Source organism: Bufo bufo, chromosome 3 (genome assembly GCF_905171765.1).
Source record: "Bufo bufo chromosome 3, aBufBuf1.1, whole genome shotgun sequence".
In the NCBI taxonomy this organism is placed as follows: Eukaryota; Metazoa; Chordata; class Amphibia; order Anura; family Bufonidae; genus Bufo; species Bufo bufo.
Window position 1 is genome coordinate 8,438,486 of NC_053391.1, and position 18,406 is coordinate 8,456,891.

Sequence of the window (18,406 nt, forward strand, 5' to 3'; positions counted from 1 at the left end):
CTCTGTCCTCCTCCAGACACCTCTGTCCTCCTCCAGACACCTCTGTCCCTAGACTCCTCTTCTCCTCTGTCCTCCTCCAGACACCTCTGTCCTCCTCTGTCCCCTCCAGACTCCTCTGTCCCCCCTAGACTCCTCTTCTCCTCTGTCCTCCTCCAGACTCCTCTGTCCTCCTCCAGACACCTCTGTCCAGGTGTTGCCCCTTCCCTTTTTCCACCAACATCTACCATTGGGAGCCCCCCATATGCCTGATATAGTCGGCAGGTTGAGCCTCATTCATCCAATGTGTACGGTCACCTTCACTTCCCCATAGATTGCAGAGACCTCCCCCTCACTTTATAGAGAACAAGTAAGTTGCCATATTTTACTCCTTGGATGAGAGAGACCTGAAACAATTCTGTGCAGCATGGAGAGGCAGTCCACTGTATGGGCAGTGCCGGCCACAGTCCACTGTGCAGCAGAGGAGTCCTGTGCCCGCCGCAGTCCACTGTGCAGCAGAGGAGTCCTGTGCCCGCCGTAGTCCACTGTGCAGCAGAGGAGTCCTGTGCCCGTCGCAGTCCACTGCAGCAGAGGAGTCCTGTGCCCGCCGCAGTCCACTGTGCAGCAGAGGAGTCCTGTGCCCGCCGCAGTCCACTGTGTAGCAGAGGAGTCCTGTGCCCGCCACAGTCCACTGTGCAGCAGAGGAGTCCTGTGCCCGCCGCAGTCCACTGTGCAGCAGAGGAGTCCTGTGCCCGTCGCAGTCCACTGCAGCTGAGGAGTCCTGTGCCCGCCGCAGTCCACTGTGCAGCAGAGGAGTCCTGTGCCCGCCGCAGTCCACTGTGCAGCAGAGGAGTCCTGTGCCCGCCGCAGTCCACTGTGTAGCAGAGGAGTCCTGTGCCCGCCGCAGTCCACTGTGCAGCAGAGGAGTCCTGTGCCCGCCGCAGTCCATGCAGCAGAGGAGTCCTGTGCCCGCCGCAGTCCATGCAGATATTGTATACAGTGTATCCAGTCTGGGCTGCAGTCCACTAATACATTTTACCTGCACTGGTACATTGTAACAAACTATCAGGACAAGAGAAAGATTTGTGCTGCTCACAGACTGGATACAATTGTAGCAGACCCTCAGCTGTGTAAGCAGGATTAGATCCCTGTGGTTTTCGGGATGTTTCCTTGTTGGTTTTCTGATCTCTCTTTCCAGCATTCCCCTTTGTGCCCACTGGGTGACGTGGCACAGACGTCTGTGTGTCTAGTTGGTCAGGCTTGGGTGTCCTCCAGAGTTTGGGTTAATGATTGATCCGTTCTCAGTACATGCTGGGGTCTGTGGGTGAGAGTTCACACCCTGCGCACTGGATATTGACCGGGCTGGCCATGGCACTGTCCACTCACCTGTGCCCTGCACCCACCTGTAGTGTGGGGGGCTCAGATACCCGAGAGAAACAAGTGCTAATCTTGGTGTAAGGATTAAAGGGCAACTCCTCACTCCACTCTGCTGCCCCCTGCTGTTTCAGTGTCTCGTTGCCCTGCGACAGCCTACTTTGTTGGGGGCCCTCACTCCGAGTAGCAGACTGTGACCTCAGTGGATGGTGCTGGGTATGTGGAGTGTAAGCTCTTGTGCGCAGGGTTGTGATTGAGTCCCATTCACACATCTGACAGCTTCCCCCTGTTCCCTGGCTCTGAGGGTGATGGCTTAATGCCCTCTGTGCAGCTGGCGCGGAGATATGGGCGATCAATACCAGCGCATCACATTCAGGAAATCTCTGATCTCAGGGCACTTTACTAATTATGGAGCAATTAAAGGGAACTCCGCCGCCGCAGATAAGACGATCAATGAGTGACGAGGAAATTCCTGCCAGTCAGGGGCCTCCGTTTTGTTACTTCATTCACTTAAAGAGGAAACTAACTTTAAGGCCTGGATGCCATTAAGGAAATTGTTTTACTGTCCCTTTAAATAAATGTTCTTCACACAAAAATGCCTCTCTTTGGGTGGTTGTGCAGAGGTCGGAGTTACCCCTGAGCCCGAAGACCCCTCAGACTCATAAGAAGATGGTAGTGATAGATTATAAATTATACGACGACGGGGGGCTCAGCACAGATATTGGGGCAGATGATGGCGAGACATTTTTTAGCTGTTCTTCAGAATCTCACCTCTGCCCATTCCTCCAGGGAGCGGCAGGCTGGCAATGCCCTGATGCCAGCTCTGGTGCCCGGGCGGGACGAGAAGAAGAGTGAGCTTGTGTATTTAGTCGTCTGGTCTGCGGCCCTCCAGCTGTTGCAAAACTACAACTCCCAGTATGTCTGGACTGCCCACAGCTATTAGGGCATGCTGGAAGTTGGAGGGCCGCAGGCTGAGCCTCCCTGGTTTAGAGGGTCTGGTTTGGGGTCTGTATTTCTTTAGAGGGTCTGGGGTCTGTAGAGGTTTAGAAGGTCAGATCTGTGGTCAGTATTAGTTTAGGGGGACTGGTCTGAGGTCTGTATTTATAGGTTCTGGTCGGGGGTCTATTTATTTAGAGGGTCTGGTCTGGGGTCTATTTATTTAGAGGGTCTGGTCTGGGGTCTATTTATTTAGAGGGTCTGGTCGGGGGTCTATTTATTTAGAGGGTCTGGTCTGGGGTCTATTTATTTAGAGGGTCTGGTCTGGGGTCTATTTATTTAGAGGGTCTGGTCTGGGGTCTATTTATTTAGAGGGTCTGGTCTGGGGTCTATTTATTTAGAGGGTCTGGTCTGGGGTCTATTTATTTAGAGGGTCTGGTCTGGGGTCTGTAGAAGTTTAGAAGGTCAGATCTGTAGTCAGTATTTATTTAGAGGGTCTGGTCGGGGGTCTATTTATTTAGAGGGTCTGGTCGGGGGTCTATTTATTTAGAGGGTCTGGTCTGGGGTCTATTTATTTAGAGGGTCTGGTCTGGGGTCTATTTATTTAGAGGGTCTGGGGTCTGTAGAAGTTTAGAAGGTCAGATCTGTGGTCAGTATTAGTTTAGGGGGTCTGGTCTGGGGTCTGTATTTATTTGGGGATTCAAATGCCTTCCGTTGGGGGAGAACCCAGTCACGCTTTTGGTTCAGTAAATGGTTAAATTTTAGACGTTGCGGTCGATTCCCTTGAACACATTAAGGTGTATTTGTTTTTTCCACTTTATTTGCTGTCGATTTTTCTTATACTTCTGAGAAGTGACCCGGGGAAGAGATTGTGTGCCGCGCACAGAATGTTCAGACATAGACCCCGCCCATTTGTATATAGGCCATGCTCCCGACCACACATGAACTGCACCAAACGACTTGGGTGGTCAGAAGGGGCTGCTGAAGGCAGGGTGTGTAACAATGGCCTCCTGGGGGCCACTTTTTTCTTCTAGCCATTAAGGTGGACAATGTGTCCTTGTTGCCAATGGCAACCTGCACTTCCCACCATTTGAATCCCCCGTTCACAGGACGTCAGGGACGCCCACCGTGGAGCACATTGGCAGAAGCCCCACCCCTTTGTGGCCCATATAGTGTCCTTGTTGACCATAGCAACCAAATGTCCCAGGATTTGGAATTCAAATACTGATCTGTAGGCGCAGCGTCCGCCGTCCAGCGACCTAATCTGGGACCATAACCAGAAGCATAGGGGTGGGCGGTCTTGATTTGGTTTACACTTGACTGGGAGCTTAGTCCCAGGTTTGGGATTAGTATGCCGGCCTGAGGCCCTGGATGTGATTACAGCCCGATGACGCCATCCATCGACCCCATACAGGCCCATAGCCAATAGTACTAGGCCACTGCTTTCTGTATAAGTTGCCAGAGGGTGGAGATGAACTGGTTTACACTTGACTGGGGGCTTAGTCCCAGGTTTGGGATTAGTATGCCGGCCTGAGGCCCTGGATGTGATTACAGCCCGATGACGCCATCCATCGACCCCATACAGGCCCATAGCCAATAGTACTAGGCCACTGCTTTCTGTATAAGTTGCCAGAGGGTGGAGATGAACTGGTTTACACTTGACTGGGGGCTTAGTCCCAGGTTTGGGATTAGTATGCCGGCCTGAGGCCCTGGATGTGATTACAGCCCGATGACTCCATCCATCGACCCCATACGGGGCCCATAACTAATAGTACTAGGCCACTGCTTTCTGTATAAGTTGCCAGAGGGTGGAGATGAACTGGTTTACACTTGACTGGGGGCTTAGTCCCAGGTTTGGGATTAGTATGCCGGCCTGAGGCCCTGGATGTGATTACAGCCCGATGACTCCATCCATCGACCCCATACAGGCCCATAACTAATAGTACTAGGCCACTGCTTTCTGTATAAGTTGCCAGAGGGTGGAGATGAACTGGTTTACACTTGACTGGGGGCTTAGTCCCAGGTTTGGGATTAGTTTGCCGGCCTGAGGCCCTGGATGTGATTACAGCCCGAGGACTCCATCCATCGACCCCATACGGGGCCCATAACTAATAGTACTAGGCCACTGCTTTCTGTATAAGTTGCCAGAGGGTGGAGATGAACTGGTTTACACTTGACTGGGGGCTTAGTCCCAGGTTTGGGATTAGTTTGCCGGCCTGAGGCTTTGGATGTGATTACAGCCCGAGGACTCCATCCATCGACCCCATACGGGGCCCATAGCCAATAGTACTAGGCCACTGCTTTCTGTATAAGTTGCCAGAGGGTGGAGATGAACTGGTTTACACTTGACTGGGGGCTTAGTCCCAGGTTTGGGATTAGTATGCCGGCCTGAGGCCCTGGATGTGATTACAGCCCGATGACTCCATCCATCGATCCCATACGGGGCCCATAGCTAATAGTACTAGGACACTGCTTTCTGTATAAGTTGCCAGAGGGTGGAGATGAACTGGTTTACACTTGACTGGGGGCTTAGTCCCAGGTTTGGGATTAGTATGCCGGCCTGAGGCCCTGGATGTGATTACAGCCCGATGACTCCATCCATCGATCCCATACAGGCCCATAACTAATAGTACTAGGCCACTGCTTTCTGTATAAGTTGCCAGAGGGTGGAGATGCTTTTGATAAGAACCTCCATGATCAGATTTTGCTCTTTAGTCTCGCTGGTGTTGATTTCTCCTCCTGATATTGAGCAGCGGCATCGGACGAGTAAATGGGTCGCAGTGATTCCCCGCTGTCTAAATAATTCAGATGACTGACGTGGACGCAGCGGAGAATTATCAGGATCTCACAGATAACGCAGGGTTAACAGACGCCAGGCCGCCCGCTGCCGACATCCTGCTCTACACCCGGCAGCCTGGCAACCAATCGCACGTGGTTAATCTCCAGCACCCCCCCCCAGTGTTACCGTGGCAACCACTTGGCCGCTTATTGATGTTTATCCGCGGTGCCGGCTCCAAACCTCGTCCTGATCAGATGGTATGGTCACCCAGCTTTCCCAGGCTCCCGATCCTCACAACTGAACGCAGCGGCCATACTGCTCATCACCCAGCTTTCCCGGAATCGGACGCAGAAGGATTTTTACTGGAAAAGATTCTCACGAACTGAGACTTTAAATACAAATAAAGCTTTCCAACAGCATTTGTATTTCAATTCTCCAACATTTTCTAGATCTCTGCTTGCTGGCAGTGAATGGAACCATTGTTGACGTATTCTAAGGTTGGAAATCCCACCCTCCCCTAGTACTCCCCACAGCTGAGGGTTTGTTACAGTGTTCTCCTCTGTAAGGTGAACACATCAGCAGCGCACAGCTCTCTCCTGTAGATGGTTTGTTACAATGTACCAGCGCAGGCGACATGCATCATGTACCTTTGATGAATATGACCTGAGTTTCCAATAGAATGTGTGTTTCCGTTATTCCCCCACTTTCTAGATCTCTGCTTGTGGCAGTGAATGGAACCATTGTTTATATTCCATGCCTCCCTAATACTCCCTATCGGCAGCACACTTTTCTCTCCTGTAGATGGTTTGTTACAGTGTATCAGCGCAGGTAACGTGTCATTTTGATGAATGTGACCCCAGCTTTGTCTAACCTCTCCCGTCCTCTCGCAGGTGGACGCTTTGCGCGTTTCCGTTCGCTCCAATTCAGACGACCTGGAGTTCCCCGTCCTGTTCGTGGTGCGTCAGCAGAAAGGAGTGCTGTCATGGCAGGTCCCCCTCGTCTTCAGGGGCTAGTAAGTACTATCATCCTCTCTATTCACCTCCGGAGCTGCATGCTGAATTCTTCTCATTTAAGCCCCATTTCCCTGTGAGGTGAGAGCGTCCTCTGCCATGGTGCATCGTCAGAGAGGCATGTGCTCCGGTCACATGCAGAGCAGCACTCAAAGTTCTGCTGGTTGCTTGAGCGCCACACATTGCGGATTCTCGCACAGGAAAAACCGCAGCAAAGCGTATGCGATTGGACAAACCTCGTGTACACTTAGCTTTTTTTTTCTTCTGTGCGGAAACTCCCCTGACATTTGGATTTTGGAATCTGCAGCGTCAATTGTTTGTGCGATTTTTGGTGCAGATTTTGCAGTTTTCAACGGAAGGGTCTGCGACAGAGTCATGTGCAGAATTTCTGTAAGACGTTCCTCCCACCTGCTGGTTCAGTGTCTGCGGGGAGCCCCCTCTCCAGTGCTGCATCATAGGAGATAGTGTGGGAAGCAGTCTTTTTGAACATTTTGTTAATCTCATGCTCCAGTCACACGCAGAGCTGCATGCAGAGTTCTTCTGTTGTCCTGAGTGCTGTCAGGCTGAAGGATCTTATACTCCCTGCTGGTTCAGAGTCTGCGGGGAGCATCCTCTCTCTCCAGTGCTGCATCATAGGAGATAGTGTGGGAAGCAGTCTTTTTGAACATTTTGTTAATCTCATGCTCCAGTCACACGCAGAGCTGCATGCAGAGTTCTTCTGTTGTCCTGAGTGCTGTCAGGCTGAAGGATCTTATACTCCTTGCTGGTTCAGGGTCTGCGGGGAGCCCCCTCTCTCTCCAGTGGTGCATCATGGGACACAGTGTGGGAAGCAGACTTTTTGAACCTTTTGCTTCAGTCACATGCAGAGCTGCATGCAGAGTTCAAGCTCTCAGGCTGAAGGGTCTGATCTCTCCCTGCTGGTTCAGTGTCTGCAGGGTACATCCCCTGATATGGCGCTTTATGGCAGATCGTGTGGGATGCAGTATTTTTAAACATTGTGTTAGTTTTAGGCTCCGGAGCTGCATGCAGAGTTCATCTGCTCTCTGGGCGTTAGGATCCGACCTCTATCTGCTGGTTCAGTGTCTGGAGGTAGCATCCTTTTATGCAGTGCTTACAGTGTAAATCTATTCTAATACACTACTCACATCCAGAGCTGCATAAAGAAGTCTGGTTTCAAATGTCTCTGCTGCTTCAGTGTGTGGGCAGAACACAACGGGCTCTGCAGCACCGCGGAGGATGTAGTGTGATGCCGGTAGAGCAGCCTGATTTAACCCTTTAGTATCTGTATATCTCACCAGTAACCTTCTCCTCCGCAGCAATCAGAGGACATACACCTACCAGGACGTGGGCCGCACCCTGTGCCCCATCGACCCCGAGAGCCAGACCCCAACCTCACAGCAGTTGTTGTACATAGACATAGCCTCCATGGCGCCCACTAGTGTCCAGTACGAGCTCGTAGTCAGACGACTGGCCAACTTTGAACTCCAGTAAGTGTTTGCATGGGGGGAAGGGGAAAAATACATCCAAAATTTACCCCACAGGGCGAACAAGTTGCATTGATGCAGATTTTTCCCATATTTGCCCCGATTTTGATGCTGATTTCAGACAGATTCCCCCATTTACGCGTCCGCTCTTTTATGAATGTGATCGTCACCCAGCTTTCCTACATTCCTGAATGGTAAATCTGCTTGTAATGCAGGGATATAGGGAAGAGGAGATGCAAAATGGCTTAGCTAAGAAGATGTATCAGGGTCCTGGGAAAGCTGGGTGAGGGGCTGTAATGAATGAGGTTAAAAATCTTTGCCCATTCATCTCCTGCCCTGAGCATTTTGCGTTTATACAGGATTCCGATCTCTTTATATGATTGTCACCCAGCTTTCCCAGGTTCCTGAATGGCACCGCTACCCAGCTCGATGAATTCAGTTGTCACCCAGCTGTCCCAGGTTCCTGAATGGCACCGCTACCCAGCTCGATGAATTCAGTTGTCACCCAGCTTTCCCAGGTTCCTGAATGGCACCGCTACCCAGCTCGATGTATTCAGTTGTTACCCAGCTTTCCCAGGTTCCTGAATGGCACCGCTACCCAGCTCGATGAATTCAGTTGTCACCCAGCTTTCCCAGGTTCCTGAATGGCACCGCTACCCAGCTCGATGTATTCAGTTGTCACCCAGCTGTCCCAGGTTCCTGAATGGCACCGCTACCCAGCTCGATTAATTCAGTTGTCACCCAGCTTTCCCAGGTTCCTGAATGGCACCGCTACCCAGCTCGATGTATTCAGTTGTCACCCAGCTGTCCCAGGTTCCTGAATGGCACCGCTACCCAGCTCGATGAATTCAGTTGTCACCCAGCTGTCCCAGGTTCCTGAATGGCACCGCTACCCAGCTCGATGAATTCAGTTGTCACCCAGCTGTCCCAGGTTCCTGAATGGCACCGCTACCCAGCTCGATGAATTCAGTTGTCACCCAGCTGTCCCAGGTTCCTGAATGGCACCGCTACCCAGCTCGATGAATTCAGTTGTCACCCAGCTTTCCCAGGTTCCTGAATGGCACCGCTACCCAGCTCGATGTATTCAGTTGTTACCCAGCTTTCCCAGGTTCCTGAATGGCACCGCTACCCAGCTCGATGAATTCAGTTGTCACCCAGCTTTCCCAGGTTCCTGAATGGCACCGCTACCCAGCTCGATGTATTCAGTTGTCACCCAGCTTTCCCAGGTTCCTGAATGGCACCGCTACCCAGCTCGATGAATTCAGTTGTTACCCAGCTTTCCCAGGTTCCTGAATGGCACCGCTACCCAGCTCGATGAATTCAGTTGTCACCCAGCTTTCCCAGGTTCCTGAATGGCACCGCTACCCAGCTCGATGAATTCAGCTGTCACCCAGCTTTCCCAGGTTCCTGAATGGCACCGCTACCCAGCTCGATGAATTCAGTTGTCACCCAGCTGTCCCAGGTTCCTGAATGGCACCGCTACCCAGCTCGATGAATTCAGTTGTCATCCAGCTTTCCCAGGTTCCTGAATGGCACTGCTACCCAGCCCGATGAATTCAGTTGTCACCCAGCTTTCCCAGGTTCCTGAATGGCACTGCTACCCAGCCCGATGAATTCAGTTGTCACCCAGCTTTCCCAGGTTCCTGAATGGCACAACTACCCAGCTCGATGAATTCAGTTGTCACCCAGCTTTCCCAGGTTCCTGAATGGCACCGCTACCCAGCTCGATGTATTCAGTTGTCACCCAGCTTTCCCAAGCTGTTGAATGTTAGCTGAGTGGCATCTGCACCCAGTCCTGCAATACAGAACTGCGTGAGTAAGCAGATCTGTTTTTCAGGGCCCTGGGAAAGCTGGGTGAGTGAGGTTTGTCTGTACCTTGTAAGATTTTCCTGATCACCGTGCGGAATTCCGATGCTCTATCAATATCATTGTCACCCAGCTTTCCCAGGCTCCTTAACAACAAATCTGCCTACACAGGAGAATTAAAACTGCATAGTGAGGCAGGCTTGTTGTCCAGAGCCCTGGGAAAGCTGGGTGAACATTTTGCAACTCTTTTTTCCTAATATCATTGTCACCCAGCTTTCCCATGCTTCTTCCTATGCAGATTTGTTGTTCAGAGCCCTGGGAAAGCTGGGTTTCAACTCTCGCTGTATTGGAAGGGATTGTCCGATTTGTCCATTTATATTGGGAGATTTTCCTGCTTTGAACATGTTGTATTCCTATTCCTGATGTGACAGCCACCCAGCTTTCCCAGGCTCCTGATTAGCACCTCCATCTGGATACATGGTCACTAATCTCACTTGTCTTTGCAAGCTCCTTGTGTTGGGTGACAGCTCCGGCGCTCGGATGTTCTATAAATACGTCACCCAGCTTTCCCAGGCTCCTGAATAGCACCTCCTTCGGGATCCATGGTAACTAAGGCTCCATTCACACATCCGCAATTTCGTTCCGCAAAAAAATAGAACATGTCCTATTCTTGTCCGCAATTGCGGACAAGAACAGGCATATTCTATTAGTGCCGGCGATGTGCGGTCCGCAAAATGTGGAACGCACATTGCCGCTTTCCATGTTTTGCGGACGTGTGAATGGAGCCTTAAAGCTGGGTGACAGCTCCAGTGGCAGCGTCTTATCTTTTTGCTATAACGTTCTGTGATTGTCACCCAGCTTTCCCAGGCTCCTGATGGCACCGATGCACGGGCTGTATAACTGCATAGCTAAGCAGATTTGCTCTCGGGGTTCTGGGAAAGCTGGGTGCCCCTGCAGGGGGAGGTGTATGACATAAGTTGATGTTTGTCCGTCTCCTTTATTGCAGGACGGACGTTCCCCAGAATTTCAGCGCCTCGCCCTCGCAGCCCCAGGTACGGCCTCTGCCCTGCGCTATCGGATTGTCGTGTTTGCCTTCTGGGCGGGTGAAAGCCGGGTGACGTGTCCACTGAGGGTGACGGGCGGGCGACATGTTGTAGACAAATAGTAACACATCGAAATGCAGTGTTCACAGCAAATAGGCAGTAGCCTTTAACCCCTTCTCTCCCATGCAGTATTTCCTGTACTCCTTCCCAGAGGGCGTGGACTCCGTCATCATCAAGGTCAAGTCCGCCGAGACGTACCCCTGCACCGTGGTCTCCGTCCAGGATATTAAAGTGAGCAGTCACCCAGCCCCCACTTCTGGAGAAAATACAGACAATCGCTTAAAGAGCACTCCCCCTGTAGTAATAAAATACAGTCGCTTAAAGAGCACTCCCCCTGTAGTAATAAAATACAGTCGCTTAAAGAGCAGTCCCCCGAAGTAATAAAATACAGTAATAAAATCCCCCAAATCAGCATTATGAAGGCAGAGTTAGAGCATCATGTGCCCTATGACCTGTCACCTTCATTACTCCAATCAAGAGGTCCCCTTTAAATCTGGTTGACATGAGAATTTGACGCAGTATGCGCCATCTTCTCCTATAAGCCCGCCCTGTACATTCCTCTCCTCGTTTGGCACAATGTGTCACCCAGCGCTGGCACGGCACCCACTAGACGAATGTGACTCCCGTCATCCGGAAATACAATGTATCCGATCACTGATACTGATCATCCGGAAATACAATGTATCCGATCACTGATACTGATCATCCGGAAATACAATGTATCCGATCACTGATACTTATCATCCGGAAATACAATGTATCCGATCACTGATACTGATCATCCGGAAATACAATGTATCCGATCACTGATACTTATCATCCGGAAATACAATGTATCCGATCACTGATACTTATCCGGAAATACAATGTATCCGATCACTGATACTGATCATCCGGAAATACAATGTATCCGATCACTGATACTTATCATCCGGAAATACAATGTATCCGATCACTGATACTTATCATCCGGAAATACAATGTATCCGATCACTGATACTGATCATCCGGAAATACAATGTATCCGATCACTGATACTTATCATCCGGAAATACAATGTATCCGATCACTGATACTTATCCGGAAATACAATGTATCCGATCACTGATACTGATCATCCGGAAATACAATGTATCCGATCACTGATACTTATCATCCGGAAATACAATGTATCCGATCACTGATACTGATCATCCGGAAATACAATGTATCCGATCACTGATACTGATCATCCGGAAATACAATGTATCCGATCACTGATACTGATCATCCAGAAATACAATGTATCCGATCACTGATACTGATCATCCGGAAATACAATGTATCCGATCACTGATACTTATCATCCGGAAATACAATGTATCCGATCACTGATACTGATCATCCGGAAATACAATGTATCCGATCACTGATACTGATCATCCAGAAATACAATGTATCTGATCACTGATACTGATCATCCGGAAATACAATGTATCCGATCACTGATACTGATCATCCGGAAATACAATGTATCCGATCACTGATACTGATCATCCGGAAATACAATGTATCCGATCACTGATATTGATCATCCAGAAATACAATGTATCCGATCACTGATACTTATCATCCGGAAATACAATGTATCCGATCACTGATACTGATCATCCGGAAATACAATGTATCCGATCACTGATACTGATCATCCGGAAATACAATGTATCCGATCACTGATACTGATCATCCGGAAATACAATGTATCCGATCACTGATATTGATCATCCAGAAATACAATGTATCCGATCACTAATACTGATCATCCAGAAATACAATGTATCCGATCACTGATACTGATCATCCGGAAATACAATGTATCCGATCACTGATACTGATCATCCAGAAATACAATGTATCCGATCACTGATACTGATCATCCGGAAATACAATGTATCCGATCACTGATACTTATCATCCGGAAATACAATGTATCCGATCACTGATACTTATCACCGGGAAATACAATGTATCCGATCACTGATACTTATCATCCGGAAATACAATGTATCCGATCACTGATACTTATCCGGAAATACAATGTATCCGATCACTGATACTGATCATCCGGAAATACAATGTATCCGATCACTGATACTTATCACCGGGAAATACAATGTATCCGATCACTGATACTTATCATCCGGAAATACAATGTATCCGATCACTGATACTGATCATCCGGAAATACAATGTATCCGATCACTGATACTGATCATCCGGAAATACAATGTATCCGATCACTGATACTGATCATCCAGAAATACAATGTATCCGATCACTGATACTGATCATCCGGAAATACAATGTATCCGATCACTGATACTTATCATCCGGAAATACAATGTATCCGATCACTGATACTGATCATCCGGAAATACAATGTATCCGATCACTGATACTGATCATCCAGAAATACAATGTATCTGATCACTGATACTGATCATCCGGAAATACAATGTATCCGATCACTGATACTGATCATCCGGAAATACAATGTATCCGATCACTGATACTGATCATCCGGAAATACAATGTATCCGATCACTGATACTGATCATCCGGAAATACAATGTATCCGATCACTGATACTGATCATCCGGAAATACAATGTATCCGATCACTGATATTGATCATCCAGAAATACAATGTATCCGATCACTAATACTGATCATCCAGAAATACAATGTATCCGATCACTGATACTGATCATCCGGAAATACAATGTATCCGATCACTGATACTGATCATCCGGAAATACAATGTATCCGATCACTGATATTGATCATCCAGAAATACAATGTATCCGATCACTGATACTGATCATCCGGAAATACAATGTATCCGATCACTGATATTGATCATCCAGAAATACAATGTATCCGATCACTGATACTGATCATCCGGAAATACAATGTATCCGATCACTGATACTGATCATCCGGAAATACAATGTATCCGATCACTGATACTTATCATCCGGAAATACAATGTATCCGATCACTGATACTGATCATCCGGAAATACAATGTATCCGATCACTGCTCTCATTGTATCGATATGCAGCTATACAGGGTGAGGACCCCCATAATCAGCGGGCACTACCAGGGGTCACCCAGAAATATCAAGGCAATATGGGAAGAAATGTATGAAAGTCATTTGCTTTTGCCACTTGCATCAGTAGCATTCATAGAACTACAAGTCCCAGCATGTCTCCTGCTCTCATTCAGCCTCGTCTCCTCTCTCCTCCAGTGTCCGGTCTACGATCTGGATCACAATGTGGAATTCAATGGCATTTACCAGTCCATGACCAAGAAAGCCGCCATCACCATACAGGTGGGTTCCGCAGTGCACATGGGGTTAATACCATATATCAAGGGCAGGGCATTGGACCCCTTCCCTATCTCCGCCATTGTGCTCTGCCATCTAGTTCGCAAAATGCCAAGGACCCCCTTCCCCGCTTCAATTCCTAGGGGGCCCTCTGAGGATGCAAACCCCAGGAGCCACCTAAAAGCACCCGGTATTATTAAGCAGTGTCTGGCGGTATTAATTGGAAATGAGATAACCGTGTTGTGTCTGACCCCGGCCCATAGTGGACATGCATGACCGCCACTCGACTCAAGCAGAGAACCAAGGGGGCTCCGTTCTCGTGATCGTTGGGGCACTAGCAGTCGGACCCCGCGAATCAGACACTTATTCCCTAATCCGTCCTTTCCTGTGGCTAGGCGATAAGTGACGTTGGACCACCCCTTTAAGGCGGCTGCTGTGTCTGGGGGGAGGTCCGGCCGCCCGTTCTCCGGTGTAACTTGTGCTTTCCCCCCATACAGAGGAAGGATTTCCCCACTGGTCAGTTTTACACTGTATTCGTCATCAAGCCTGAAGACTATACGTGTGGCGGCTCCGTCCCAGTGTCCACTATAGGTAAGAGGCGCCGCCTGCTGGTCACAGAGTGGAACTGCACCTGCTCATTGCTCCACTTTTGATTACATATTTGAGTTTAGTAGACATTGTGCATATGTTTCTTACCATTTTCAAGATCTCTGCTTGCTGTCAGTGATTAGAAACATTCTCATGGACATTTTGAGGCTCAAAGCTAATACTGATCACAGCTGAGGGTTTGTATCCAGTCTGCACCATATAAATAGCCTGGACGCCAGTGTGTGACTGCAGAATATGGCGACATTATACAAACAATGCTAAAGAAATAGTGCTGCCCCCTAAAGGTGAAATAAGGAGCTGCGCATGTAGATGGAGGAGTAACATTCACATATTAGAATACGGCCTCCAGCCTGCATATAAGATGAGATACGGCCTCTAGCCTGGATACAAGATGAGATACAACCTCTAGCCTGGATACAAGATGAGATACAACCTCTAGCCTGGATACAAGATGAGATACGGCCTCTACCCTGCATATAAGATAAGATACGGCCTCTACCCTGCATATAAGATGAGATACGGCCTCTAGCCTGGATACAAGATGAGATACAGCCTCTAGCCTGGATACAAGATGAGATACGACCTCTAGCCTGGATACAAGATGAGATATGGCCTCTAGCCTGGATACAAGATGAGATACGGCCTCTAGCCTGGATACAAGATGAGATACGGCCTCTAGCCTAGATACAAGATGAGATACGGCCTCTATCCTGGATACAAGATAAGACACGGCCTCTACCCTGCATATAAGATGAGATAAGGCCTCTAGCCTGGATACAAGATGAGATACGGCCTCTAGCCTGGATACAAGATGAGATACGGCCTCTAGCCTGGATACAAGATGGGATACGGCCTCTAGCCTGGATACAAGATGAGTTATGGCCTCTAGCCTGGATACAAGATGAGATACGGCCTCTAGCCTGGATACAAGATGAGATACGGCCTCTAGCCTGGATACAAGATGAGATACGGCCTCTAGCCTGGATACAAGATGAGATACGGCCTCTACCCTGCATATAAGATGAGATACGGCCTCTAGCCTGGATACAAGATGAGATACAACCTCTAGCCTGGATACAAGATGAGATACAACCTCTAGCCTGGATACAAGATGAGATACAACCTCTAGCCTGGATACAAGATGAGATACGGCCTCTACCCTGCATATAAGATAAGATACGGCCTCTACCCTGCATATAAGATGAGATACGGCCTCTAGCCTGGATACAAGATGAGATACAGCCTCTAGCCTGGATACAAGATGAGATACGACCTCTAGCCTGGATACAAGATGAGATATGGCCTCTAGCCTGGATACAAGATGAGATACGGCCTCTAGCCTGGATACAAGATGAGATACGGCCTCTAGCCTAGATACAAGATGAGATACGGCCTCTATCCTGGATACAAGATAAGACACGGCCTCTACCCTGCATATAAGATGAGATAAGGCCTCTAGCCTGGATACAAGATGAGATACGGCCTCTAGCCTGGATACAAGATGAGATACGGCCTCTAGCCTGGATACAAGATGAGATACGGCCTCTAGCCTGGATACAAGATGAGATACGGCCTCTAGCCTGGATACAAGGTGAGATACGACCTCTAGACTGGATACAAGATGAGATACGGCCTCTAGCCTGGATACAAGATGAGATACGGCCTCTAGCCTGGATACAAGATGAGATACGGCCTCTAGCCTGGATACAAGATGAGATACGGCCTCTAGCCTGGATACAAGATGAGATACGGCCTCTAGCCTGGATACAAGATGAGATACATCCTCTAGCCTAGATACAAGATGAGATACGGCCTCTAGCCTGGATACAAGGTGAGATACGACCTCTAGCCTGGATACAAGATGAGATACAGCCTCTAGCCTGGATACAAGGTGAGATACGACCTTTAGCCTGGATACAAGATGAGATACAGCCTCTAACCTGGATAGACAATGACGTACGGCCTCTAACCTGGTTACAAGATGAGATACGGCCTCTAACCTGGATACAAGATGAGACACGGCCTCTAACCTGGATACAAGATGAGATACGGCCTCTAACCTGGATACAAGATGAGATACGGCCTCTGGCCTGGATACAAGATGAGATACGGCCTCTAGCCTGGATACAAGATGAGATACGGCCTCTGGCCTGGATACAAGATGAGATACGGCCTCTAGCCTGGATACAAGATGAGATACGGCCTCTACCCTGCATATAAGATGAGATAAGGCCTCTAGCCTGGATACAAGATGAGATACGGCCTCTAGCCTGGATACAAGATGAGATACGGCCTCTAGCCTGGATACAAGATGGGATACGGCCTCTAGCCTGGATACAAGATGAGTTATGGCCTCTAGCCTGGATACAAGATGAGATACGGCCTCTAGCCTGGATACAAGATGAGATACGGCCTCTAGCCTGGATACAAGATGAGATACGGCCTCTAGCCTGGATACAAGATGAGATACGGCCTCTACCCTGCATATAAGATGAGATACGGCCTCTAGCCTGGATACAAGATGAGATACAACCTCTAGCCTGGATACAAGATGAGATACAACCTCTAGCCTGGATACAAGATGAGATACAACCTCTAGCCTGGATACAAGATGAGATACGGCCTCTACCCTGCATATAAGATAAGATACGGCCTCTACCCTGCATATAAGATGAGATACGGCCTCTAGCCTGGATACAAGATGAGATACAGCCTCTAGCCTGGATACAAGATGAGATACGACCTCTAGCCTGGATACAAGATGAGATATGGCCTCTAGCCTGGATACAAGATGAGATACGGCCTCTAGCCTGGATACAAGATGAGATACGGCCTCTAGCCTAGATACAAGATGAGATACGGCCTCTATCCTGGATACAAGATAAGACACGGCCTCTACCCTGCATATAAGATGAGATAAGGCCTCTAGCCTGGATACAAGATGAGATACGGCCTCTAGCCTGGATACAAGATGAGATACGGCCTCTAGCCTGGATACAAGATGAGATACGGCCTCTAGCCTGGATACAAGATGAGATACGGCCTCTAGCCTGGATACAAGGTGAGATACGACCTCTAGACTGGATACAAGATGAGATACGGCCTCTAGCCTGGATACAAGATGAGATACGGCCTCTAGCCTGGATACAAGATGAGATACGGCCTCTAGCCTGGATACAAGATGAGATACGGCCTCTAGCCTGGATACAAGATGAGATACGGCCTCTAGCCTGGATACAAGATGAGATACATCCTCTAGCCTAGATACAAGATGAGATACGGCCTCTAGCCTGGATACAAGGTGAGATACGACCTCTAGCCTGGATACAAGATGAGATACAGCCTCTAGCCTGGATACAAGGTGAGATACGGCCTCTAGCCTGGATACAAGATGAGATACGGCCTCTAACCTGGATAGACAATGACGTACGGCCTCTAACCTGGTTACAAGATGAGATACGGCCTCTAACCTGGATACAAGATGAGACACGGCCTCTAACCTGGATACAAGATGAGATACGGCCTCTAACCTGGATACAAGATGAGATACGGCCTCTGGCCTGGATACAAGATGAGATACGGCCTCTAGCCTGGATACAAGATGAGATACGGCCTCTGGCCTGGATACAAGATGAGATACGGCCTCTAGCCTGGATACAAGATGAGATACGGCCTCTACCCTGCATATAAGATGAGATAAGGCCTCTAGCCTGGATACAAGATGAGATACGGCCTCTAGCCTGGATACAAGATGAGATACGGCCTCTAGCCTGGATACAAGATGGGATACGGCCTCTAGCCTGGATACAAGATGAGTTATGGCCTCTAGCCTGGATACAAGATGAGATACGGCCTCTAGCCTGGATACAAGATGAGATACGGCCTCTAGCCTGGATACAAGATGAGATACGGCCTCTAGCCTGGATACAAGATGAGATACGGCCTCTACCCTGCATATAAGAT

The 18,406-nt window shown here is 48.9% G+C and overlaps 1 protein-coding gene across 1 annotated transcript in view; it reads left to right on the top strand.

The window, feature by feature from the left end:
• SIDT1 (SID1 transmembrane family member 1) overlaps nt 1–18,406 on the top strand; it is an 86,784-nt gene that overhangs the window by 40,484 nt on the left and 27,894 nt on the right. Inside the window, exons 3-8 of the mRNA XM_040422866.1 lie at nt 5,956–6,077; nt 7,392–7,562; nt 10,372–10,417; nt 10,598–10,699; nt 13,757–13,840; nt 14,332–14,425. Coding sequence (XP_040278800.1) covers nt 5,956–6,077; nt 7,392–7,562; nt 10,372–10,417; nt 10,598–10,699; nt 13,757–13,840; nt 14,332–14,425 — 619 coding nt within the window. The remainder of the gene's footprint in view (nt 1–5,955; nt 6,078–7,391; nt 7,563–10,371; nt 10,418–10,597; nt 10,700–13,756; nt 13,841–14,331; nt 14,426–18,406) is intronic.